The sequence below is a fragment of the Lynx rufus genome, unplaced genomic scaffold, assembly GCF_022079265.1.
Source record: "Lynx rufus isolate CCGP_SWC_20201006 ecotype Redwood Valley unplaced genomic scaffold, mLynRuf1.p SCAF_23, whole genome shotgun sequence".
Classification (NCBI taxonomy): Eukaryota; Metazoa; Chordata; class Mammalia; order Carnivora; family Felidae; genus Lynx; species Lynx rufus.
In genome coordinates, this window is record NW_025814838.1 from 10,579,634 (window position 1) to 10,606,214 (window position 26,581).

The 26,581-nt window shown below is 42.2% G+C and overlaps 1 protein-coding gene and 1 long non-coding RNA gene across 4 annotated transcripts in view; one reads left to right on the forward strand and one right to left on the reverse strand.

Moving 5' to 3' along the window:
* LOC124517977 (uncharacterized) overlaps positions 1-26,581 on the forward strand; it is a 155,999-nt gene that overhangs the window by 38,421 nt on the left and 90,997 nt on the right. The gene's annotated exons all lie outside the window — the stretch shown is intronic.
* On the reverse strand, positions 10,030-11,163 carry LOC124517976 (ADP/ATP translocase 2-like). Its single transcript, XM_047087748.1, is given in 1 exon segment — positions 10,030-11,163. A coding segment is annotated over 1 exon segment (894 nt). The 3' UTR covers positions 10,030-10,269.

A 26,581-nucleotide genomic window follows, 5' to 3' on the forward strand; every position in this document is an offset into this window, starting at 1 on the left:
GCTCCAGGCTCTGAGCCATCAGCCCAGAGCCCGACGCGGGGCTCGAACTCACGGACCGCGAGATCGTGACCCGGCTGAAGTCGGACGCTTAAGCGACTGCGCCACCCAGGCGCCCCGTTTTTGTTCTCAGTTTTTAAGAGTCTCTTATGCTTTGGCTGTCTTCCACTCTAACCTCTTTTTTTTTTTTTTTTTTGGTTTCCTTTCCCTCCCCCATGGGTTTCTGTTAAGTTTCTCAGGATCCACATAAGAGTGAAACCATATGGTATCTGTCTTTCTCTGTATGGCTTATTTCACTTAGCATCACACTCTCCAGTTCCATCCACGTTGCTACAAAGGGCCATATTTCGTTCTTTCTCATTGCCCTGTAGTACTCCATTGTGTATATAAACCACAATTTCTTTATCCATTCAACAGTTGATGGACATTTAGGCTCTTTCCATAATTTGGCTATTGTTGAGAGTGCTGCTATAAACATTGGGGTACAAGTGCCCCTATGCATCAGTACTCCTGTATCCCTTGGGTAAATTCCTAGCAGTGCTATTGCTGGGTCATAGGGTAGGTCTATTTTTAATTTTCTGAGGAACCTCCACACTGCTTTCCAGAGTGGCTGCATGGAGGGGAGATTTCAACATAATTTGGGAACAATTAAAGAATGAGGCCCTGAACTCATTTTCTTTTTTCATCCTCTCAGTAACCCTGCATGTGGCCATTATTATTCCCATTTTATTGTTGAAAAGCCTGAGCCAGAGAGGAAATAAAACTTGCCAAAGAACATAGATAGGGCTTGCAAGAGGCTGCAAACTGGTGTCAGGGTAGGGTCAGGAGACCCCCTGGAGGAGGCTATGCCCAGCACCATCGTGACTATGAGAAGGATTTGGCCAGGTGACTAAGTGCAGGAAAGGTGGAGGAGGAAGGATCAGGCTGTGCGAAGGCTTGGAGGTAAGGGAGCATTGCTCTTTGGGGAGGTGCAAGAGTCTTAGCCATCTCCATTTGGCCAGTATTTGCACAGAGTGCAGCACATAGTAGGTGCTTGCTAAATATTTGCTGTAAGAATGAATTCCTACTGCTGAAATCCCCATGATTGGCAGTTTAATTCTGGGTTTGAGTTCATGGCATTCCTAAGGATCTTTTCAGTAATTTTTTTTCCTGAGGTCCTGGGGATCCAACAACCACTGTCCCATCTTGGATGAATGTGTCGCCAAATTGTTTCCATTCAGCTCCCCAGAAATCTCTGCAGAGGCCTCCCCACTACCTCAACTCTTTATATGTCCAGGGAGTGTTTCCACATTTAGGTTAGTCAGCTTAAGCAAAGCTTTGGGTGGAGATGGGCAATTGCTGGGTGGACAGCTGGTGCGGTCCCTTGCCTGAGGCTGTCTATAGGCCACACAGCTCTGGAGTACTCAAAAACTGCCTCTTACAGGTGGGAGACCACACTCAGGAAACAAGGATCTCCGGGAGGCTGCTTATGTCCTGGCCACTCTGCCTAAGTCTCCGGTCTCTTTCCCATCGTCTCTCCTCCCCATATCTTCTAGTCTGAATGGGGGTGAGACAGATGGGGAATTTCTTCTCTTCTGGTTGCTTTCACTCAAGCCGCTCTGTCAAGGACAGGAGTGTTCTTTCATTTGTTGCTTGGCAATTAATAAGAAAAGCTCTGGAGCCAGACTGCTTGGGGCTTGCATCCTGGGTGTGCTACTTGCCAGCTTTGTGACTTTGGGCAAGATGTTAGTGTCTGTACCTCATTTTCCCTACCTGTAAACGGCGCTTAATAATGATACCGATTTCATAGGATGTTTGGAAGAACTTAAAGGAATTAAAACATTTAAAGCACTTAGGACAGTACTTGGCACATTGCAGGTGCAAGGTATATGCTGCTGCTGCTGCTGCTAACAGTGGTGATTAAAATTACTTCACACAAGGGGCGCCTGGGTGGCTCCATCAGTTAAGCATCCAGCTTCGGCTCAGGTAATGATCTCATGGTTTGTGGGTTTGAGCCCCGCATTGGGCTCTGTGCTGTGAGCCTGCAGCCTGTTTTAAATCCTCTGTCCCCCCTCTCTTGCCCCTCCCCCACTCATGCACACATGCTCTCTCTCTCTTTCTCAAAAGTAAATAAACATTAAAAAAATTACTCTACAAAACCTCCTCCTCTATTCTGATTCTTTTGTACTAAATGTTAGTGGCCTAAAGCCATAACCAAATGGAAAATAGTTCTTCTTTTCCTCAGAGACAAGGCAAGCTTAGACTTAAGTTTATTATTTGTTTTGTAATGCAATAAACAAAGGCAAGAACAACAAAACCATTACATTTTACGTTAAAATAGTAGGACTGTTCACAGGCATGTTATACACAAAGTTGTTTGAGTTGATATATTGCTCAAAACTGGAATAAACCTAATCCAGTCTAGTAACTGAAGTTATGCTGGACAAACTGAGGCTCAGAGAAAGGAGCTGACAAAGGCCTGGTCACACGAATACGAGGCTGGAACCAGAGCACATGTCTCCTGCTTCCTGTTAATGTTTCTTGTGGTGCCCTACAGCCAAGTGAAGAAATATAGCCATTCTCTATTCTATGACAGTGGTCAAACATATTGTGTGTGTGTGTGTGTGTGTGTGTGTGTGCATGCATGTGTGCGTGTGTGTGTGTGAAGAGCCTGATAGTAAGTATTTTAGGCTTTGGGGGCCATATGCCTCTGTCACAACAATTTAGCTCTGATATTGTAGTGCAGAAGCCGCTGTAGACAGTATGCAAATGGATGGATGTGGTTGTGTTTCAATAGAACTTTGTTTATAAAAAAGGTGGTGGGCCAGATTTGACCCATGGGCCATGGTTGCAGATCCTTGCTCTGTGGCATCCCCAGCTGGAGTGTTAGAGGTGAATACCAGAGCAATAAATGCTTTTCTAACATGAAACAGAAGCTGGCAGTCAAATGGTAAGCATGAAGAAATGGGAAGAGTGTGTGAATAAGGATAATTAGGCAAAAACCAATTTTACTTTTCCAACCCAGCGACCCCTGTTTCTTTCAATTTCTATTTTCTTTTTTCAGAGAGAGAAAAAGGAGATGGCAATTTTTCTACATTAACAAATGAGATTAAGGGAGAGATTTAGCAAAATGGTGTCAGTTACCATGGCATTCCTGGTACAACTTGCCAGAAACTCCAACTAAAAGGGCAAATTTTATCTTTGTGACTCAGGTAATTTTAATCTATAGCATGAGAATTATCCACTTAGCTCCCAGAGCTTAGCTTGCTTTATTAGGATATCAAAAAAATAAGTAGAAAGAAGAGAGAACGTGTTTAGAGATGATTTGCTTTCGTTTGCGAAATCAGTCCACAGTTAATTAGGGCGAACCTCAGAAGCCACAGGCAGGTTAGCAGAATGAGGTTGAATCAGTATCAGATAAGGGTACAATTAATAAAATACCACGGAGCATTCTTCCTGTGAGGTGCATAGTTATGTGTATCTTTTGAAATTGTTCATAATGGGGGAGTATATTAATTATCTATTGCTACATGGCAATTACACCCAGATTTAGCAGCTTAAAACAACATACTCTTGTCATCTCACCGTTTCCATCATCAGGAACCTGGGGGCCGCTTGGCTGCCTCCCCTGCTTCCCCCCCGGCATGCCACATCCAAAGTGTCAGCCAGGCTGGGGTTTCATCTCAAGGTTCAAGTGGGGGAAGGATCCACAGCTCTTGTAGTTGTTGGCAGGATTCAATTACTCAAGGGTCATTGGACTGAGGGCTTCAGTTCTTTGCTGGCTTTTGACTAGAGGCCCACTTGCCATGTGGGCATCTCCACTGTGGCAACTCACTTCTTCAAAGCACAAAGACCAAGAAGGCAATAGAGTCTGCTAGCAATGTGGCCGACACAGTCTCCTGTAACGAATTATGAAAGTGACATCCCATCACTGTTCTGCCATATTCTGTTGCTTAGAAATAAGTCACAGGTCTTGCCCATACCAAAAGAGAGGGGATTCCACAAGGACATGAAAACCAAGAGGTGGGGTGACTGGGGGACATTTCAGAGTCTGCCTGCTAGAAGGAGGGAGCAATAGTGATGTCAGCCTGCAGGAAGAGCAAGACCTTTCATGTCAGGAAGTTCTCTGAAGCTGTATTTACTGTAACGGATGAGTGATGGTGAGAGTATAGCAACTGGGAATCAGTAAATCTACCTGGGTGTTCTGGGTGGACTTTGCAGATTGGGTCTCTGAAAGGGGTTTTATTTTATTTATTTATTTTTTTAATATATGAAGTTTATTGTCAAATTGGTTTCCATACAACACCTAGTGCTCATCCCAAAAGGTGCCCTCCTCAATACCCATCACCCACCTTCCCCTCCCTCCCACCCCCCATCAACCCTCAGTTTGTTCTCAGTTTTTAAGAGTCTCTTATGCTTTGGCTCTCTTCCACTCTAACCTCTTTTTTTTTTTTTGGTTTCCTTCCCCTCCCCCATGGGTTTCTGTTAAGTTTCTCAGGATCCACATAAGAGTGAAACCATATGGTATCTGTCTTTCTCTGTATGGCTTATTTCACTTAGCATCACATTCTCCAGTTCCATCCATGTTGCTACAAAGGGCCATATTTCGTTCTTTCTCATTGCTACGTAGTACTCTATTGTGTATATAAACCACAATTTCTTTATCCATTCATCAGTTGATGGACATTTAGGCTCTGAAAGGGGTTTTAAAAATGGATAAGGAAAATGTGAGGTATATATATATATATATATATATAGATAGATAGATAGATAGATATAGATATAGATATATATGATGGAATATTACTCAGCCATAAAAAAGAATGATAGATATCTGGCCATTTGTAATGACATGGATGGAGCTAGAGAATATTATGCTAAGTGGAATAGGTCAGAGAAAGACAAATACCCTATGATTTCACTCATATGTGGAATATAAAAAACAAAACAAACAAGGAAAGAGGGAAAAAGAACGGCAAACCAAGAAACAGACTCTTTCTTAGAATTTTTTAATGTTTATTTATTTTTGAGAGAGAGAGAAAGAGAGATAGAGATAGAGATAGAGAGAGAGAGAAAGACAGCATGAGCAGGAGAGGGGCAGAGAGAGAGACACACACACACAGAATCCGAAGCAGGCTCCAGGCTCTGAGCTGTCAGCACAGAGCCTGACGTGGGGCTTGAACTCACAAGCTGTGAGATCATGACCTGAGAGGGCATCAGATGCTTAACTGACTGAGCCACCCAGGTGTCCTAAGAAATAGACTCTTACCTATAGAGACCAAACTAATAGTTATGAGAGGGGAGGTGGTTGAGGGGATGGGTGAAGTAGGTGATGGGGATTAAAAGTACACTTACCATGATTAATCGCTGAGCAATGTTTGGAAGTGTTGAATCACTGCACTGTACCCCTGAAACTAATATTCCACAGTCTGTTAACTAACTAGAATTTAAATAAACACTTAAAAAAGAAAATCACTAGTCTCCATAAGCAAGTGCCAATAAAATGTTTTTTTATTTAACTTTATTTTTTATTTTTAAAAATTTACATCCAAATAGTTAGTATATAGTGAAGCAATGATTTCAGTAGATTCCTTAGTGCCCCTTACCCATTTAGCCCATCCCCCCTCCCACAACCCCTCCAGCAACCCTCAGTTTGTTCTCCATATTTATGAGTCTCTTTTGTTTTGTCCCCTTCCCTGTTTTTATATTATTTTTCTTTCCCTTCCCTTAGGTTCATCTGTTTTGTCTCTTAAAGTCCTCATATGAAATATAACATATTGAAAGAAAAATACACGACCCATAAGTGTTTAGCTCAATATTTTCACAATGTGAACACACTTGAAGAGCCAACACCCCCAAAGCACTGTTGTGTCCCCTTCTCTCCAAAAGTAATTTCCATACTGAGTTCTAATACCACAGATGAGTTTTTGCCACTTAAAAAGATATAAATGGAATCAAGCAATGTGAGATTCATTTAAGTAATTGCATGGAGCTATAGTTGGTTGATTTTTATTGCTGAATAGTATTCCATCATGAGAATATACCACCATTTTATTTATTCATTTTATTATTGTTGGGCATTTGTGGTTATTTCTGGGTTTTGACATTAAAAACAGTGTTGCCATGAACATCTTTGAGCTTGATTTTTGGTTTACATGTGTAGCCAGTTCTGTCGGGTATCATAGCTAGCAGGAAAATTGCTGGGTCATAAAATAAACATTGTTCAAATTTAGTAGATTCTGCTGAACAGTTTTCTGAAGTGCTTCTATGAATGTAAACTTCCACTAGCAGTGGATGGGAATTCTAGTTGCTCTGAATTGTCAACAACACTTGTTACTGTTTGTCTCTTTTCATGCCCTCATTACTGTCTTAATTTCTACCATTACAATAAGTCTTAAGACCTAGTATAGTATGCTCTTCTACCTCATTGCTCTTTAAGATTGTCTTGGCTAGTCTTTTACATATACGTTTCAAAATTAGCTGCTCAATTTCCATAAAAACTTCAACTGGAGATTCGATGGAGATTGTGTTAAAGAACTATAGATCAGTTTGCAGAGAATTGATTTTATTACAGTATAGAGCCCTCCAATCCGTGACCATTGTTTATCCCTCCATGTAGCTGTTGTAGGTATTTTAAAATTATTATCAGTGATATTTTAGAGACTTCCATTATCAGTTTTACACATCTTTTGCTAGGTTTATTCCTAGGTTTTTGATATTTTAAAATTTTATTGTAAATAGACTGTTTTATTGTCTAAATGTTTGCTGGTATATAAAAACATATTAGATGATTTTCTATTTATCTTGATGGGCCAGGTTTTTAGAAAACTACTTTCTAAAATGTTTATTTATTTAGGGGCGCCTGGAAGGCTTAGTCTGTTAAACATCCGACTTTGGCTCAGATCATGATCTTGCAGTTCGTAAGTTCGAGCCCCACGTCAGTCTCTGTGTTGACAGCTCGGAGCCTGGATCCTGCTTCAGATTCTGTGTGTCTCTCTCTCTGCCCCTCCCCAACATGTGCTCTGTTTCTCTTTCTGTCTCAAAAATAAATAAACATTAAAAAAATTGTAAATGTTTATTTATTTATTTTGAAAGAGAGAGAGAGAGAGGAGGGGCAGAGACAGAGGGGAGAGGGAATCCTAAGTAGTCTCCACATATTAGTGCACAGCCCAGCATGGGACTCAAACCCACAAACCATGAGATCATGACCTGAGCTGAAGTCAAGAGTCAGATGCTTAACTGACTGAGCTGCCCAGACACCCCTTGATGGACGAGGTTTTGAAAGCTTGCTTTTCTCTCGGGAGGCAGGTCAAAGTATGTATGCCAGTGTGCTCCCTGAGCCTCCCAGATGCACTGCACGTGGGATGCAGGGTTGCTATATTGTACAACTCCAGGGGACAGTATCCACACTGCAGTCCAGGGAGGCAACAATTACATAAAGCAGCGTGTGATTTCTGCCCTATGCATTGTAGAACCTTGACTACCCTGTCTGAAGTATCTGAAAGGTGGCAGACGTTGATAGAATTACCCTTCTCTGGACTGGAAAATGCCTGCCTTTAATGACTAGCCTATTTCTCACTAAAAGGAAAGACTTTCCCTCCTTTGAGAAATGAAACAGCATCACCATATGAGTGAGATCCCCCCTCCCCTTCTCCATAGTCTAACTCTTCACATTAAGTTTTATAGCCAATTACACTTCTCTCACCTCTGGGATCCAAAGCTAACAAGTTGATTCTTGACTTAGCGGGGAAGAATGGGAAACCAATATTATGAAGGATGAGGAAGTGGGACGTGATCTGGATAGGGCTGCTACATGCAGCTGTACAGTTTGTGCACTGCACAAAGGCCACTGGCTATAGGGATGAGTTTGGAGGAAGAGGGCTGAAATGCAGTTCTTCTCTGGTCATCAAGCTGTGTGCCCTGGTGTGGGGCTGCATCCATTCTCAGGGGATATTTTCTCCTGATTTAGCTGCCCTCTTGAGGCATCTTTTTCTGTTTGTACAAAGCCATCTTCTAGGCTAATGGATACCCTAGTCTAGGCCTTGAAGGTTGGCCCATCTCTAAGTTGACCATCAGTAGCTACATTTATCAGCTTCTCTTGGCACAGATTAGCGGTGTTGGCCAGCATGCTGACAAAATGTTTCTGGAGAACTCCATGCCCTCTTCTACCCTTTCTGTTCGCCTTTTATTGATTCTTCTCTCCTGCCTTTCTAAGTCTGAGCCAGAAACCCTCCTGTTATTAAAAGCAGTCCCACTTGCCCATACCTTTCATTTCCTTTGAATTACATTAATTGCCTGACAGCTAAAAAGTGAGCTGGTATTTTCAGATTTCAGCTGCTGGTCGGCAAGAAATATTTACCAGCTCCTGCAGATTTATAAAGATGCCACAGAGATGCCTGGAGACTAACAATCAGAAAATACAGCAGCAAAACAACACTATTTTTCAAGGTTAAACGCTCAGAATGCTAAAAAGAAATTGTCCATAAAGCAAAATAGGGATTCACAAGCAGGCAGCCTGTACCCTGGACAAAAGAAAGGAGCCGGAGGTTTAAAATAAGATTTCACAGCTTCACAATAATTATGAATTTAATAAGGGGAGCTTTATTTTTAATTTAGTTCCAGTCTGGCAGCCCATCTCCTCCCTGCCTCCCCCTCTCCATGGCATTAATGCTCTTTAATGTGGCCCTAAGGCTGAGGTCACAGTGAGAGTGAGGAAAGGCCTCCAGCTGTAAGACTTTCTGACGAAGAAGTATTTAGACAGATGATGTTCCTGCCCCTCTGTAGGCAGATGGGACTAACTCCCACTGGCTTTATTCCCTCCTGGCAGTCAGAAATGTCTCTAGCTATGTAGGAACAGGAGGTTCTGAAAATTCCGACACAGGAAGATTTTTTTCCCCTGATAGGACCCCAGGCTTTGTCTCCTGTTCTCCATGAGCAGAGTAATAAAACTCAGCTCAGGCCACCAAAAATGGTCATGGACCCCCAGGGCAATACTGCTTCAATGCTTACTTACACCCCAAATGGGGTGATTTACATGTGGCTGGTGAAAGGGCCACAGACTTCCAAAAAATGCTTTTTGATAGACTACCTTTTAGTGTTATCTGTTTTCAGGGCCAGACATACTGATTTGTTTCTTGTTCATTCATTCATTCATTCGGCAAATATTTATTGAGGTCCTTTTTTTTGAGCTGCTCTTTTTTATACAGGTTAAATTGAATGAATTTAACACACAGTGAATCAATCTAAAGTGAACATATCAGTGGCATTTGGTGCATTCACAGTGTTGTGCAACCATCCCTTCTGTCTATTTCCAAGACATTTCATTATCCCCAATAAAAATCCATATCCATTAAATAATTACTACCTCCAGCCTCTGGTAACTACCAATTTGCTTCCTGTCTCTATGGATATATCTATTCTGGATATTTCATATAAATGAGATCATACGATATGAGACCTTTGTGTCTGGTTTCTCACACTTAGCATAAAATTTTCGAGGTTCATCTACTGTGTAACATGTATCAATTCTCCATTCTTTTTCATGGCCCAGTAGTATTCCATTTAATGTATTTCTGCAATTTGTTTATTCACTCATCTGTTGATGGACATTTGAGTTGTTTCCACCTTTGGGGCTATTTTGAATAGTGCTGCTATGAACATTCATGTACCATTTGTTCGAGTGTCCATTTTCAGTTCTTTGGGGAATGGAATTGCTGGGTCATTGGGTCATTCTATGTTTAGTTTGTTAAGAAACTGCTAAAGAGCTTTCCACAGGATTACACCATTTTACATTCTTATTTTAAATGCTCTTTTACATGCTTGGATACATCAATGGATAGAATTGGCCCTTACATTCTAGTGAGGGGAGGTAGACAATAAAGCATAAACATAATAAATAAATATGTACAATATAGAAGGTAATCTGTTCTAGGCATAAAAGAAAAAGTAAAGCAGGGTAAGGGAGACTGGAAGTGTCATGGAGCAGTGGACAGTGGGTTATAATTTTATTTATTTATTTATTTATTTATTTATTTATTTATTTAATGTTTTGGATAGTGTTTATTTCTTCAAATTTATTTATCAGGAGTGACTGAAATAAAAAATATAATTGAGTCCCGTCATCGTGGAAATAGCTTTGAGAGAAAACTGGTCAGATGAACATTATTGCTTCCCATTTTCAACCAGTCAGTAGTTGCCGTTGATAAATAGACAGCCAACAGTCTGTCAAGAATGCTCAAGATGTGTTATATAATACAACATGCCTGTTCACAGGGGAAGAAACTAGGAAATAACTTATGTGAACTTCTTGATTTCATCATACAAGACAAGCACGAAGGCACCACCCATGCCTCTGAGAACATTGGACCACGCCCCCTTGAAAAAAGCTTTGGCCCCTTCGTTAGGAGCAATCTTCCTCCAGCAGTCAAGCGTGCATGTGTACATGATGTCGGTTCCTTTGCGCCCTGGCTGCGTCATCGTTCGGCGACGAACAGTGTCAAAGGGATAGGAAGTCAACCCGGCAACCGCTGTGACGGACTGTGCGATCATCCAGCTGATGAAGATGTGAGTGTTCTTGGGATCCGGAAGCATGCCCTTTGCAGTATCATAGATACCGAAGTAGGCAGCTCGGTAGACGATAATGCCCTGCACAGACACATTAAAGCCTTGGTACAGGCCCTTAATCCCATCAGATTTGTAGATCTTAACCAGGCAGTCACCAAGGCCTCAGAATTCCCTTTCCGCTCCAGCCTTGCCCACATTGGCCGCTAGACGGGTACGGGCAAAATCCAGAGGATACACAAAACACAAGGATGTGGCCCCAGCGGCGCCACCCGATGCCAGATTCCCTGCAAAGTAGCGCCAAAACTGGGTTCTCTTGTCCACGCCACCCAGGAAGATCTTGTATTTATCTTTGAAGGCGAAGTTGAGGGCCTGGGTGGGGAAGTATCTGATGACATTGGCCAGGTTACCGCGCCAGAAGGACAGGACTCCCTGCTCCCTGGGGATACGAACCACACAGTCTATAATGCCCTTGTATTGCTTATCTGCGGTGATTTGCTTGCTGGCATGCTGCACCTGCAGCAGCAGCTTGACCCGCTCGATGGGCGCTACCGTGGTCTTGGAGATGGCCACCACCACTCCACCCGCCAGGGAGTCCTTGGCAAAGGACACAGCAGCATCTGTCATTTTGAAAGGAAAGAGGAGCCGGGCGACTGCGGGACTGCGGTAGGAACCGGCGGGGACTCCGGGACTGCCTATTTTATTTATTGTTTAAGTAGGCTTCACGCCCAGCATGGAGACCAATGTAGGGTTTGAACTCACAACCTTGAGATCAAGGCCTGAGCTGAGATCAAGAGTTGGACACTTAACAGACTGAGACAACCAGGCACCCCATGGGTTATCATTTTAAATAGGATGCTCATGACAGCCTTCCCTGAGAAGGGGAGAATGGAACAAAGACTTGAAGGAAGTGAAAGAACAAGTCAAGTGGATATGTGAGGGAAGAATATCACAGGCAGAGGGAACAGTTAATACAGAGACCCTGGAGTACCTGGGTTGTTTGAGGAGGAACAAGGATGCCAGTGTGGCTGGAACAGAGTAGGCAGGGCCTGAGAAGAGGGGTAAGAGAAGAGGTCAGAAAGGTAATGGGTGACAAGATCATGTGGAAGCTCACAGGCCATTTTAAGGACTTTGATTTTGAACTGAATGCAATAAGAAGCCATGGGAGGGTTTTAACCAGAGCACTAATGTTTGAAGAGAAGGCATTGAAATAGTCCAGGTGAGAGATGTTGGTGGATCATATACCAGAATGAGAACAGTGGGGGTGGAAAGAAGTGGTCCTGTTTGGGATATGGTTTTAAGATGGAGCCAATGATATTTCTTTATGAATTGGATGAGGGTTGTGTGTGGGAGTGACAAGAGTCATGGATAACTGAAATGTTTGGCATCAGCAACTGAAGGAAGGGATTGGTGTCATCTGGAATGGGACAGGCTATGGATGGAATAGGGTTTGGGGGAGAAGATCAGTTTTGGACATACTATGTTTGAGATGCTTCATCAACACTAGATGTCTACTAAATTTTAGGATTTGGAGTTTGTATTGGAAGACAGAGCTGAAAGAGAAGGGTTGGAATGGCCGAAATTTAGCATGGAAGCACCTCTAGATAGAGGTAGTAGCTTGCTCCACTGTGATTTCAGGGAGAGACCTTTATAAGGGGTCCAGAGAAATTTCTGCAACAGCTAGTTATGCCTGATGAAAATAATGAGTGGTAGAGATGGTGACAAAATGAACATAGGTCATATCTAAAGGGGATTCAGTTTCAGCTAATTTTTTCCATGTGAGAATCCAGGCTTAGTGTTTTTAGGGCGTATTTTTCAAGGAAAACTGAAAGTTTGGATTCTTTTTTTTTAATTTTTAAAAATATTTATTTATTTTTGAGACAGAGAAAGACAGAGCATGAACAGGGGAGGGTCAGAGAAAAGGCGACGCAGAATCTGAAGCAGGCTCCAGGCTCAGAGCTGTCAGCACAGAGCCCGATGCAGGGCTCGAACACACGGACTGTGAGATCATGACCTGAGCCGAAGTCGGATGCTCAACCAACTGAGCCACCCAGGCACCCCTAAAAGTTTGGATTCTTATGTTAAATCGCCAAATTAAAAAAAAAAAACAAAACTAGGCAACAGCTACATAAGACATTGTTTTTGTCTGTTAAAGATACTTGAATATGAACTACGTGTTATATGATATTATGGAATTATTATTTATTTTCTTGAGTGTGATGATGGTATCATGGATAAATTGGAGAATGTCCTTATTATTAAGAAATTCACACTGAAGTATTCCTGAATGAAGTATTCTGTTGTCTGCAATTTATTTCCAAGTAGTTCAGAAAAAAAATGTGTATGTATGTGTTAGGTATATCTGAATAGTAATTATACTATTACTTGAACTTTTCTTTAGACTTGAGAATTTTCAAAATAAGAAGTTAGGTGAGGTGGAATGGGGGAAAACATAGCCAAATAAGAATGTCTATAGGCAGGAACTGGCCTATAGGTGTTGCCAGTTTTCAACCTATGTCCTGATAAAATATTGTTTTATTGTATTATTTCTGTTATGGAAATAACCTTATTATATATCTGCATTTTATACATCCACAGGACTGTTAGTGTCCCCAAGGTAGGGAAAGTATCTTCTTCCTTGAATAACCTTGGCCTCACTTAGGTAGGAGGTGTTCAAAAGCAAAATGGTTGTTCCTTGCAATATATGTACAAATTATGCCCAACCAGAAGAAGAGGAGCTTAGTCACTGTGGATTCCTACAAAATGGTCGGAAAGAGATTCATAATACTGGCTCACAGGAAAGACAGCATCTTGAAAGTTTGCTGGGAAGAATTTGTTAGATGACAGAAAACAGAAATATAAGACACATGCTTTCCTCTGTCTCCTTTACCATCCTCTGTCTGCATAAATGACTCCTGAAGTCACTTGTAGATCTATGATTTAATTATTCTGAGTTTGGGATTCACCTAATGGGTAAATCCTCCTTGAGGTATTTCTTTTCAGGACCTGGGACAGCACTCAGCATACGGCTATCACTCTGGAAATAACTTGAAAGAATGGACAACTTCATCTACTTACGTCCATTGCTAGACAAAGGAGTCTGCATTTTACATCCCATCTATTATTTATTGGGGAGGGGCTTGTGTGAGATTTCCTGTATGAGTTTGGGAAATGCTGAGAGATTTTATTTTTGGTGTTCAACCTTAGGCGCTTATTCCCCCATGGCCACAGGACTGGTCCATCGTAAGGAATATAAAAAAGCAGTGTTCAGATTTCAAGTTGCTCATAAATCTGCTTCCTGCATTATCATTTTTTATCTGCCTACTTTTGTTTCCCCTGAGTTCAAAGGAAGTGCTTTACCTTAGAAATGATTCACTACTTCTGGGCCACCGAGGGCTTTGAAAGCCACACAATAGAAGTTCCATTTCAAATCCCCCCATTTATAATCATGGGGGAAAGCTGGGTGTTGTCTTGGGGGTTATCAATGATTTCACAAAACTCAACCTTTGTTCCTCATGCGTCCATTTTTCAAAAACTCACTACTCAAATCTCTGAGAGTTGTTGCCCCTGAGGAAACATTTATCTTTGCTTTGACATCTTTTCAGTTCTCCTTTCTAACATGGGATAAATGGCTCTGTGGGTTTTGGAATGAAGAGTTACATCTTGCAGTATGTTTGGGAGTGTGTAGAAATCCTGTTTCCCTCCCCCATGCCCTGGGTCAGAAGATGGAGGAATAACCAGTTAAGACAGATGGGATTGAATAATATTACAGGTTGAATCGTGCCCCTCTCATTTATATGAACCCCTAACCCCCAGCACTTCAGAAGGTGGTCTTATTTGGAGGTAGGGTCTTTGTATGTGTAATTAGTTAAGATGAGGTCATACTGGAGTAGATTGGAATAATCCAGTGTAACTGATGTCCTTGTAAAGAGGGGACATTTGGAGACAGACATGCACACAGGGAGAATGCTGTGTAAAGATGAAGGTGGAGATCCACTATCAAGGAATGCCAAAGATTTCCAGCAAACTATCAGAAGCTAGGAGAGAGTCATAGAACAGATTTCAGTGTCAAAGGGAATCTGGCTTGCCTTGCCGACACCTGGATCTCAGGCTTCCAGCCTCCAGAACTGTGAGACAACATATTTCTGTTGCTTAGGTCACCCAATTTGTGGTCTTGTGTCTCAGCAACCACACAAAACCAAAGTGGGTGATATGCTTATGACATTCGTCTAAGGGTCTGTATTTGCTTGGAAGGTATAGCATAGCAGCTAAATACTTGGGTTTTTAGGACCAAACACCTTATGAATTCTTAGTTGGGTAATGTGGGAGAATTACTTAACATTTCTGCACTTCCACTTTCCCAAAAATAAAATGCCAAATAATTTTAGGTTTAGACCTGATAGAACTGTCATGTGGATTAAATGAGATCATGTATTTAGAGCTGTAGGCTAAATATCTGTCACTTAGTAAGCATTTTTATTTTTATGGTTATATTAGTAATAATTGGCAACATACACTCAGTCCAAAAGAGACCTGTACTACCTGGATTTTAAAAAGTTTTCCTTGGACCACACTTCGCCAATGGCTGCACCTTCCCCTCTTTGACCCCTGCTGTAAAGGCTACTGGTCTGGGGCCCTATGCTATCTCCATCCCCTTTCAGGGATGTAATCTCACTCCATCAAAGAGGGCTTGTTATAACTGACACACAAGACACACCTGCCATTTAAACAAGTGAAAGTAAGATGGTTCTAGAAACTGGATGAAAATTTGGAGTGGCTGGTTACCAGCATCATGTATTCATTCACATTCAGGCAAGACATATATATTGAAAGTCAGTGGCCTTGGTGCAGAATCGGACTCCCAATGGGTTGTTTTGTTGGTCTCCTGTGAGCAGGGGAAGGGATGCAGCATAATAATCGTTCCAGAACAACTGCCACTTATTGAAACATATGCCAGGTGCTAGACGTTGCCCTAGAACAATTACCCTTTAAACTTCTTTAAGGTTAGATAAAATTATTATCCCCATTTTACAGATAAGGATACTGAGGCAGAGAGATTAAGTAACTTGCTCAAGGCCACATGTAGTTCATGACAGAATCAGGATATGAACCCATATCTCTCATACTACAAAGCCTGTGTTCTTATCAGCTGCTGCCTCACGAGCACCAGGAATCCAGTGCCCTCAGGTGTATATTTGAAATAGATTGTGAACGAGACATAGAGGAAACTCAGTTTTTGAATCAAATGCTGGCACATTAAAAAAAAAAAAAAAAAGACAAACCAAAACCAAAAACCTGCCATGAATTGATGGCTGGAGCAAAATGAGTATTTTCCCAATGTCTAAATTCAGTGACTGAACCTGAGACTTGTTTTAATTTTACAATTGTCTTGAAGCCATTAATCTTGCCAGGCATTATGGTGCAAGTGCATTTTGCCAAGTGGTTCCTCAGGAGCATTTTATTATGATAAAAATCGCAAGTGTGACCCTAGTCTTTTTATTTTGTGTACTCTCCATCATTTCCTATGATAAGCGATATTTCTGTAGTTCACCAACCTCCTCAATCTTTGTTTGTTTCGGGAGAGAATATTAATTAGCGGTGCTAAGGAGACCATGAGCCACAAGTGAAATTTTGATAATGGAATTCCTTAGACTGTCTTTGCTCCCCAAGGCATCCTCTGCTTAAGTAATCCAATTGAATGTAATTATTAACATAAGAATAATGATATTAGTGTTGTTTCCTACTTCAGTTGTTACTCATGGAAAACTGCAAGTTCCCATAAATTTATTGGCCTCTGTTCAAAGTGGAAAATAGTCTCATTTTATGTTTTGTTTCTCTATCATTTTTGCTTTGATTCTAAACCTGGCAGCTGGATCCTTATGATGGTCCTTATTGGACTTGGGGGGAAAATTAAGAAGTTTCTTGTTCCCGTTTGAAAGAGAAGCCTGTCCCAGGTGGAAATCCTCAAATAGGCTGTCTTCCATTTTCCACAAGAAGTGGTCTTGAAGTTCTATTTGGGCGCTGTAAACCATTCAAGCCTTTTGCAAAACCTCTCCTGGTTTCCAGTATCTCTCTCCCAGTCCATCGTCTGGACACACTGAGCATCACGTTTTCCAAAAAACATATCTGTTTTTTCAACTTCTTTGCTGAAAACCCCTGATAGGCTTCCCCCTACTCTTAGGATAAAATTCAGATTTCTTCTCATGCCGTAATGTGGTGACTCTTGTCTGCCTGCCCGGCCGTCTCCATCTTCGCTCCGTCTCCCTCTTTCATCCAGTCGTGTTAAGTGTCTTTGGTTTACAGAGAGAGTAAACCATCTTTGGCCTTAGCATGTGCTGTGAACAGAGCACTCTTTCCTCCCTAATTCAGGACTTGATTTAGGCACCAGGTCCTCCTAGAAGGTTTCTTGTCTTCACAGGTCAAGTGTGATGCCTGGTGTTAATTTTAAGGAAGTATAAGACTGAACACTTGCAGATAGACCTTGATGGGACATTGTCTAAGCCTCATGGAACCCCCTGAGTTTTTTTTTTTAATTAAAAAATTTTTGTTAATGTTTACTTATTTTTTTAATTTTTTTTCTTTTTTTTAAATTTTTTTTTTTCAACGTTTATTTATTTTTGGGACAGAGAGAGACAGAGCATGAACGGGGGAGGGGCAGAGAGAGAGGGAGACACAGAATCGGAAACAGGCTCCAGGCTCTGAGCCATCAGCCCAGAGCCCGACGCGGGGCTCGAACTTACGGACCGCGAGATCGTGACCTGGCTGAAGTCGGACGCTTAACCGACTGCGCCACCCAGGCGCCCCAAATGTTTACTTATTTTTGAGAGAGAGAGAGAGAGAGAGACAGAGCATGAGCGGGGAAGGGGCAGAGAGAGAGGGAGACATAGAGGAAACAGGCTCCAGACTCCGAGCTGTCAGCACAGAGCCTGACGTGGGTCTCGAACTCACAAACTGTGAGATCATGACCTGAGCCAAAGTTGGTCGCTTAACTGACTGAGCCACCCAAGGACCCCGAACCCCATGAATTTTGTAACGTTGCCTAAGATTCTCCACACCAACCATCCTTTTTAGTTTCCATTATCCTAGAATCATACTGTCCACTAATATAAGGGGTGCTGTACCCTTTATAGAGGGCCCAACCCCTCTTGATGCACCCATTATAATGTTTCATGTTGTACTATCATGATTTCACATATGTGGCCCCTTGACTACACACAGCAAGACCAGGGTTTGCTTTCTGCAGTGTTACATTCTCAGCACTAAGCCCAGTGTTTGGTGCACTACAGGCACTTAAGATTTGTTTACTTGAGAGGCTCCTGGGTGGCTCAGTTGGTTGGGCATCCAACTTCGGCTCAGGTCATGATCTCGCGGTTTGTGAGTTCAAGCCCTGCGTCGGGCTCTGTGCTGACACCTCAGAGCCTGGAGCCTGCTTCAGATTCTGTGTCTCCTTCTCTCTGCTCCTCCCCCACTCTCTCTCTCTTTCTCAAAAATAAATAAAGCTTAAAAAATTTTTTAAAAAGATGTGTTTACTTGAATGAGCCTATTTGTTAGAAAATTGGATAGAATGCAGTTTTATTTAATATTTATATAACACACAGTGGATGTCATAGCATATGGGGAAAAAAAACCATGTCAAGTAACTGTGTGGATAGTATACTTGAATTCAGAATCTTGATCTAGAGCTAAGGATTACAAACTACACTCCATGGGCCAAATCCAGGCCGCTGCCTGATTTTATAAATGAAGTGTTATTGGAATAATGCCACGCCCACTTAATTACATATTGTCATTGGCTCTTTTGTGCTGCAATGGCAGAATTGAATAGTTGTGGCCAAGACCATATGGCCCACTAAGCCTCAAATATTTACTATCTGGATCTTTACAGAAAAAGTTTGCTGACTCTTGGTGTTGGATGCCACTCTCAACACGTTCATGCCTTTAAAAATACTGAGCACCTACTATGTGTCAGGGACTATTCTAGGGATACACAATGCAGGCAGAGGTCTTTCCTGCAGGGACTTATGGCCCAGGGGAGGGCAGGGAGAGGAGGAAGTATGCACAGAAACCAGCCAACGTAAGTGCAGATTGCCCAGGTGCCCAAGTGCTACAGTGGTATTGAAACAGACTGAGGTGATGGGGGGGGGGTAGGCATTGGGGGCTGCTTTAAAAGAGCACACCAGGGACAAAGATCTAGATAAGGAGGAACCCGTGCAGGCAGGAGAAGCAAAAGTACTAAGACCCTGGGGAACAACGCATTCCTCCTGTTGTAGGAACACAGACAGGCTGTGTGTGGCTGGAGTGGAGTGACTGAGGAGGAGGATGGCCCAGGATATGCTGGGGAGAGGATGGATGGGCCTGGATCATGCTGGACCTGGTACAGCCCTGGGAGAGGAGTTTGGACTTCATTCCTAGCGTGATGGGGACCCAGGGGAGGGTTTTCAGTAGAGGAGTGACAAGATCAGCCGTTGGAAAGACAGTTCTGCTGTATGGCCACTGGCTTTGTAAAGTGGCATTCAAGACCCAGCCACTGCTTGTATTGTTATATTAAAGAAGACTTGATAGCGGCCAACCTGGTAACAGATGTTCTATTTCAGGTGCCATAAATGGCACCATACATCAAACCTGTTGACTTTCTACTTCTGAGACTCCAAAAGCAGCACAGCCCTAGCCCTCAGTGGCCCCACATTAGGTTGGCCAGACACTGTTTATTGGGGTTACAAGCAATGGAGCAGCTGTTGAAATTCTGCCTGAATTCTTGTCTTCAAGCAGCAAGCTGCAGGCACTCCTCGCTTCTGTTAGGGTTTCAGAACCAGGAGGGACTTCCTGGGGATGAGGGATGCACAGACTTCTTGGCACCTGCAGTCTGGTTTTTGTTTTGATGGTTAGAATGATGGCTGGTGGAGAAGGGGGAAGGAGGCAGGTCTGTTGGCATTCCCCTCTCAGTTCCTCCCCCAGTGCCCTGAGAGGATTTCTAGAGCTCTTCATTTTTCTGACCTTGGAAGGAAGGAAGGAAACTAATATCCATTGAGTAGCAACTCAGGGCTGGGTAGTTATTGTTGGTAGTGACCATATTCCTTTCTTCCTCCCTTCCTCCCTCCCTCCTTCCCTCCGTCCTTCCCTCCCTCCTTAGCTTTCTCCTTCTCTTCTCTTCTCTTCTCTTCTCTTCTCTTCTCTTCCTTCTTTCTTTTCTCTTTCTTTCTTTCTTTCTTTCTTTCTTTCTTTCTTTCTTTCTTATTCACTTATTCTTCCGTCCATCCATCCATCCATCCATCCATCTTACAAGAAATGTATTGAGAATTTTGACATACCAGACACTCTTCTTGGCCCAGGGGAGAGGCAGTGAACACAATAGACAAAGTCCCTAACTCCCTTGGTACTGATCTCTTGTAGGGAAGACAGACACTAAACAAATGACTATAAATTGGGTGGATAGCTCCTAGGATGAAAAATAAAACATAATGGGATGGAGAGAGAGTGTGGGCTATTTTATATAGGAAGAGGACTGGCCGGGGAAGGAAGGGGATATTTGAACGGGAAACGAAAGGAAATAAAAGAGGGAGGCATCAAACTTTCCGTCGGTTATTGTTACTCCTTCTTAGAGAAGAGGCTCCTGAGGGTTGGAAGAATTCATTGGTTCTCCTGAAGTCAGAAGACAGTGGCCACTGTAGCAGCAGCAGTAACAGAGAAAATTTCCTAGGTGTTTGTTTCCTGTCAGGCACTGGATTAAACATTTTATTTCTATTATCTCATTTAATCCTCACAACAAACCTGCGAGGAGGTTATAATTATTTTTAATCCCATTTCAGAGATGATACTGAGGGTCAGAGAGGTTATGTAACTCAGCCAAGGCCACAAAATAAATAAGTGAGAAGCTGAGATTCAAATCTAGGTTCACTGGTCTCCAGGATCCTAAATCGCTTCCCAAACCACAGCTGATGAAGCCGGAATTTGGAGTAAAGTCTCCGAAAACCCCTCTTTTCCAATAGGTCAGTGCTACTGCAGACTTACAGTGGAAAGCTCAGTCCTTTGATTAGCCTCCTGGAATGGGGCTGGTTGGATGGGTATTGAAATATTCCTAGGTGATGGGGGATCTGTGACCATAGGCATCACATGTCGTATCATCTCTGATTTGCACAGAGACCGCCCTGTGACCAAGTGTCATGAGCCAAGAGCTTGGGTGTCCAATGAAAGTTGACTGGGACCTAAATTTCTCTTTGAAAGGAATGGGCAATGCAGCTCCATTAGTTTGAAAAAAACATTTACTCAGTGCTTTAGTCAATCCTCTGAGTTGGTGAGAAAGACTACAGACATGTGATACAGTTGTATGAATGTGTATAACCCCTACACCACAAATGTTTTAAATGCAACCTGTTCAAAACTAAAATATTTGGGGCGCCTGGGTGGCTCAGTCTGTTAAGCGTCTGACTTCGGCTCAGGTCATGATCTTGCAGTCCGTGAGTTCGAGCCCCGCGTCAGGCTCTGGGCTGATGGCTCAGAGCCTGGAGCCTGTTTCAGATTCTGTGTCTCCCTCTCTCTCTGTCCCTCCCCCGCTCATGCTCTGTCTCTCTCTCAAATAAATAAACATTAAAAATTTTTTTAAATAATAAAAAAATTAAAAAACTAAAATAATTAACTTCATCAAATTATTTCCTCTGCTGCATTTCTGATCTTTGATAATGACTCCATCTCTCTACCAGTTCACCCAAATGTAAAACTATGTAATGGTTGGTGTATCTTTTAATCTGTAGGTTTCCCCTTCAATTCTTTTGTTACTAGAAAAAATGGATTGTATATCTTGCAGAGCCTGGAAACTCAAAATATGGTCCATGGGTCACGAGCATCAGCATCACGTGATAGCTTGTTAGAAATGTAATGTCAGGCCCTACCCTAGACCTACTGGCTTAGAATCTGCATTTTACCAAGATCCGCAGGTGTTTTACATGCACTTTAAAGTTTGAGAAGCATTGCTGTAGACTTTCCCAGAGTCTAGATATTGCTGATTATGTCTCTGTGGTGTCATTTGACATGTTCTTCTATCTTCCGTGTTTCCTGTACATTGGTAGTTGAATCCATAAGTTTCATCAGGTTTCTGTCTGATTCCCCCCCCCCCCCATTTTTGGCAAGACTGCTTCATTAGTGGCCATGTGTCTGTCCATCAGGAGGCACCTAATGTCTGTTTATGTCTTGTTTTGTGATGTTAGCTGCTGTATGATTAATGCCTGGATCCATGAGTTCATTATTAGTCCATGATTAAAATTTTTTTTAATATTTTATTTTAATTGTTGAGAGAGAGAACAAACAGAGGAGAGGCAGAGAGAGAGAGGGAGACACAGAATCCAAAGCAGACTCCAGGCTCTGAGCTGTCAGCACAGAGCCCAGCGTGGGGCTCAAACTCATGAATCGCGAGATCACGACCTGAGCCAAAGTTGGACTGTCGCCTGACTGAGCCACCCAGGTGCCCATATTAGTTCATGATTTTAAAACAGAGCAAGGGGCTGATTTGAACAGACCTGGTTTGTTTTGGAAGTGATTAATTTCTTTCACTTTTAGTTGTCATTTCGATAACACTAATAATATATAACACCAATTGTGTTTTAGGGACTGTTCTAAGGGCTTTATATAAATTAACTCATTTGTTAATCCCCACAAGCCCCTTTGGCATAGTATGTTAGTTTCCTATTGATGCTGTAACAATTTGCCACAAGCTTCATGGCTTAAAACAACACAAATTTATTATCTTACAGTTCTGTAGGCCAGATGTCCAAACTGGGTCTCACTTGGCTAACATCAAGGTGTTGGCAAGGCTGCACTTTTTCTGGAGCCTCTAAAAGAGAATCTTGCCTTTTCCAAATTTTAGAGACCATTTGCCATTCCTCAGCTTGTGGCCCCTCCTTGTATCTTCACATCTGGCAGTGTCACATCTTCAAATCTCTGACTCTCTTCTTCCTCCTGCTTCCATATTTAAGGTTATATTGTGGTTATATTGGGTCCACCTGGATAATCCAGAATAATCTTTCTATTTTAAGGTTAGCTGACCTGAACTCCATCTGTGGCCTTAGTTCCTCTTTGCCATAGAAACTTACAGATTCACAGGGTCCAGGAATTAGAACCTGGACATCTTCAAAGGACCATTTCCTGCCAACCACAATCAGGCTCTGATTTACAGGTTCCTGCTTTACAAATGAGCAAAGTGAGATCCATCTATGTGAAATAACTTACCCAAGCTCACACAGATCCTAACTGTTGGGACTGGGATACAAACATGGGGAGTCTAGCTCCAGAGTCCATGTTTTGAATCCTACACATGTGAGGTCAGTTTAATTGTTTTTGCTCAACACCAAATTTTCTGAGTCCTTGACCTTGCCAGCCAGGGACATTGAACCTGATGGTTATCAGGGGGTTCCTCTATACAACTGCTAACTGGTGAATTCACTGCCCTCTGGGATGGTGAGTTGGTGTTTGCTTCCCAAAAGGTGGCCGAAATGGGCTGCTTCCGTGTTCAGTTTGTTTCAGCTACACCGAAACCCAGTGCGTTGTCAGCTACACTGGGAAGATTGAGTCAATCCAACAGCAGGTCTTAATCTTCTGTGTGTGCATGTGTGTGTGTGTGTGCATGCGTGCGGCAGACACCTGTGGCATCTAGTGAGGTCTATAGAGTCCTTGAGAGAACAACACAGAAAGTAAACGCAGAAATAAAGGTGTGTAAAATTACAAAAGATTTCTTTTGTAATTATCCTAAAATATGGTTATCAAAATTTCTAAAGAAACCACCAAATTTTTGTGATAGTAATATATGCCTCTCTACTAATGCATTAAATAACAAGATGTAGTGGTGGGTCTAATAACTATTTAATTTCAATTAGTGATGCATGTAGACAATATATTGAGATGTCTACAACAACTGTAATGAGATATGAAAATATCCGTGATTTATATTGGTGACAGATACTATGAATATTACTGTGATTTGTTGCCTACATTTATAATGGAAGCAAATACTGACAATCAGAGGTTACACACAATGGGGGATTTTCCCATTCAAGTTCATGGACCCTCTGAAGTCCGTCTACAAACCCCAGGTTAGCAACCCTGTCTAGTACCTCACTGATTTGTGCTACTTAGTCGCTGTTTATTGTAATTTAATAGAACCCAACAAGTATCAGTTGAGACTCCACTATGGGCAAGACACGTGCCAGCTACTTGGTATAGAACATTGAACAAAACAGATCTGGTTTTGCACTGGATTTTTTTTTTTTTTGCACTGAATCTTTATGTTTTTTTATGTTTATTTATTTTGAGAGAGAGAGAGAGAGAGCATGAGTGGGGAAGCGGCATACAGAGAGGGAGAGAGAGAATCCTGAGCTGACAGCACAGAGCCTGATGCAGGGCTCAATCTCACAAACTGTGAGATCATGACCTGAGCCGAAATCAAGAGTTGGACACTCAACCGAGTGATCCACACAGGTGCCCTTTGAAATGAATCCTTAGGTGGCTTTGGGCAATATGGTCTTGGGCATTCTTTTAAGATTTCTTTTAAGCTCCACTGCCCTCCTTGGGTTATTTTAGCTGTTCAATCTGACCACAAGCTCTTGGAAAGCAGGAGTGGTCCTGAATGTTTCCTCTTGCTCAGCCTCAGATAGTAGGCATTGAGGCAATAGGAGGTTCAAAGATCAGTGTTTCCCAAAGTGTGGTATGTGCTCCATAGGTGGTATGCAAAATGATTTTCATTGGTACATGGAAAACACATTTTTACATTCTGTCAATAATGAATTTATTTTAAAATACTGTATATAAAAAGAAACATGTAAAACTAGCTACCATGGGGTGCTTGAGTGGCTCAGTTGGTTAAGCATTGGCCTCTTGATTTCGGCTCAGGTTGTGACCTTACGGTTCATGGGATGGAGCCCTGTGGCAGGCTCTGTGGCGCTTGCTTGGGATTCCGTCTCTCTCTCTCTGCCCCTCCCCTGCCCATGCTTTCTCTCTGTCTCAAAAATAAATAAACTTAAAAATTTTTTTTAACGTTTATTTATTTTTGAGACAGAGAGAGACAGAGCATGAACAGGGGAGGGGCAGAGAGAGAGGCAGACACAGAATCTGAAGCAGTCTCCAGGCTCCGAGCTGTCAGCGCAGAGCCCGATGTGGGGCTCGAACTCACAAGCTGTGAGATCATGACCTGAGCCAAAGTCGGACGCTTAACCGACCAAGCCACCCAGGCGCCCCAAAATAAATAAACTTTAAAAACAAACAAAACAAAACAAAAAAACAAGCCATCCCAACACATGATAGGGGTTGCTATTGCTTGGGATGAAGAATTTTTTTTCTTTGCTTTAAAATTGTGGTGAAAAAGCACATAATGTTAAATTTACCATCTTCAATATTTTCAAGTGCACAGTTTAGTACTGTTAATTATAGTCACATTGCTGTGCAACAGGTTTCTAGAACTTTTTAATCTTGTAAAGTTGAAACTCTGAAACACCAAACATTAATTTCTCCTTCCCCCAGCCCTTGGAAACCACCCTTATTCTTTTCTATGATTTTCACTACTTTAGGGACTTCAAGTGAGTGGAATTCTACAGTATTTGTCCTTTTGTGACTAGCTTATTTCATTTGGCATAAGGTTCTTAAGGCTCATCTACACTGTATCATGTGACAAGATTTCGTTCTTTTTTTAAGGCTGCATAACATTTGATTGCATGTATGTACCAAACTTTATCCATTCATCTGTTGATGGACATTAGGGTTGCTTCTACTTGGCTATTGTGAATAATGCTGCAGTGGACATGAGGGTGCAAATATCTTTTTGACATCCTGCTTTGTGTTCTTTGAGTAAATACCTAGAAGTGCAATTGCTGGGTTGTATGATAACTCTATTAACTTCTCAAGATAACATTTATACTAAGCAGCTGCAGCATTTTATTTTCCTATGAACAGTGCACCTGGTTTCCAACTTTTGGAAACACTTTTGCCAACACTGTTTTGCTCTTTTGACAGTGGCTGTTCTAATAGGTGGGGGGTGATAAAGGAGGAGGATATTTAACGTGAAGTAAATAATACCGGAGGTGCTATCCAATCATGGCAAAACTGAAGGTGCACGAATGCATGTAGTTTGAGAAACCTTCCATCAAGACAACCTCTACAAAGGTGCTCAAAGCAGGCTCCGTAGATATGTAGTGCTATGAGACCCATTTTATTTGTCTTTGGCCAGACAATACATAAATTGAGAGTACATGGTTAGAAACTCTTCTAGCAACTTGACTGTGATTCAACATCTAAATACGTGATCATTATTCTAACAATTCATGTATATTGTATGTTATGAAAATCTCGGCTCACAGTGGATTGGAAAACATGCAAACCAAAACCGAAACCAAACTGGCTCAAAACTACTGACAGTTTGAGAAGCTCTGCTCTAAAGTTTTTTCAACCGTTACATTTTAACTACCTGACTTATTTTGGCCTCAATTTTTCCATCTGTCAAATGGGGATGAGAAAGGAAGACACGCTGTGATCGGCTGGTGGCTGGCCCGGTACCAGCAGCCAGGCTGTGTTGTTCCCCACTGGAGCGGTTTCACAGGACCACGTATGGGAAGACTTCGTGCTCAGGGTTATGACACGAGACAAAAATAAAAGTGCTCTGTCATCGCGTCTGAGCACGAAAGTGAGGGTGCCGTGCAAACCACGGAAACAGCAAACATTCTGTCCTGAGCAACGGGAGCGGTGCTGCTTCTTTCCCAGTGATAGCTGTAGCCCCAGTCTGTATCTCCTGACTCCAGGCGTGGATCGACTGCTGCTTTCTGATGGCACGCAGCACAGAGCAAACCCACATCCAGTAACACTCTGAGATGCACCACAGTTCCCCATGGTGTGTGGTCTTATTTGTTGCAACCCACCTTTCCAGACATGTTCCTGATAGCTGGAGTGCATGGACAGGGATAATAATAATAACAATAATAGGTAGCCGAAGGATTACATGAGTTAATGCATGCAAAGTGCTCAGAACGGTGCCTGGCTCCAAGTAGGGCTTATGTAAATGTTAGCTGCCATT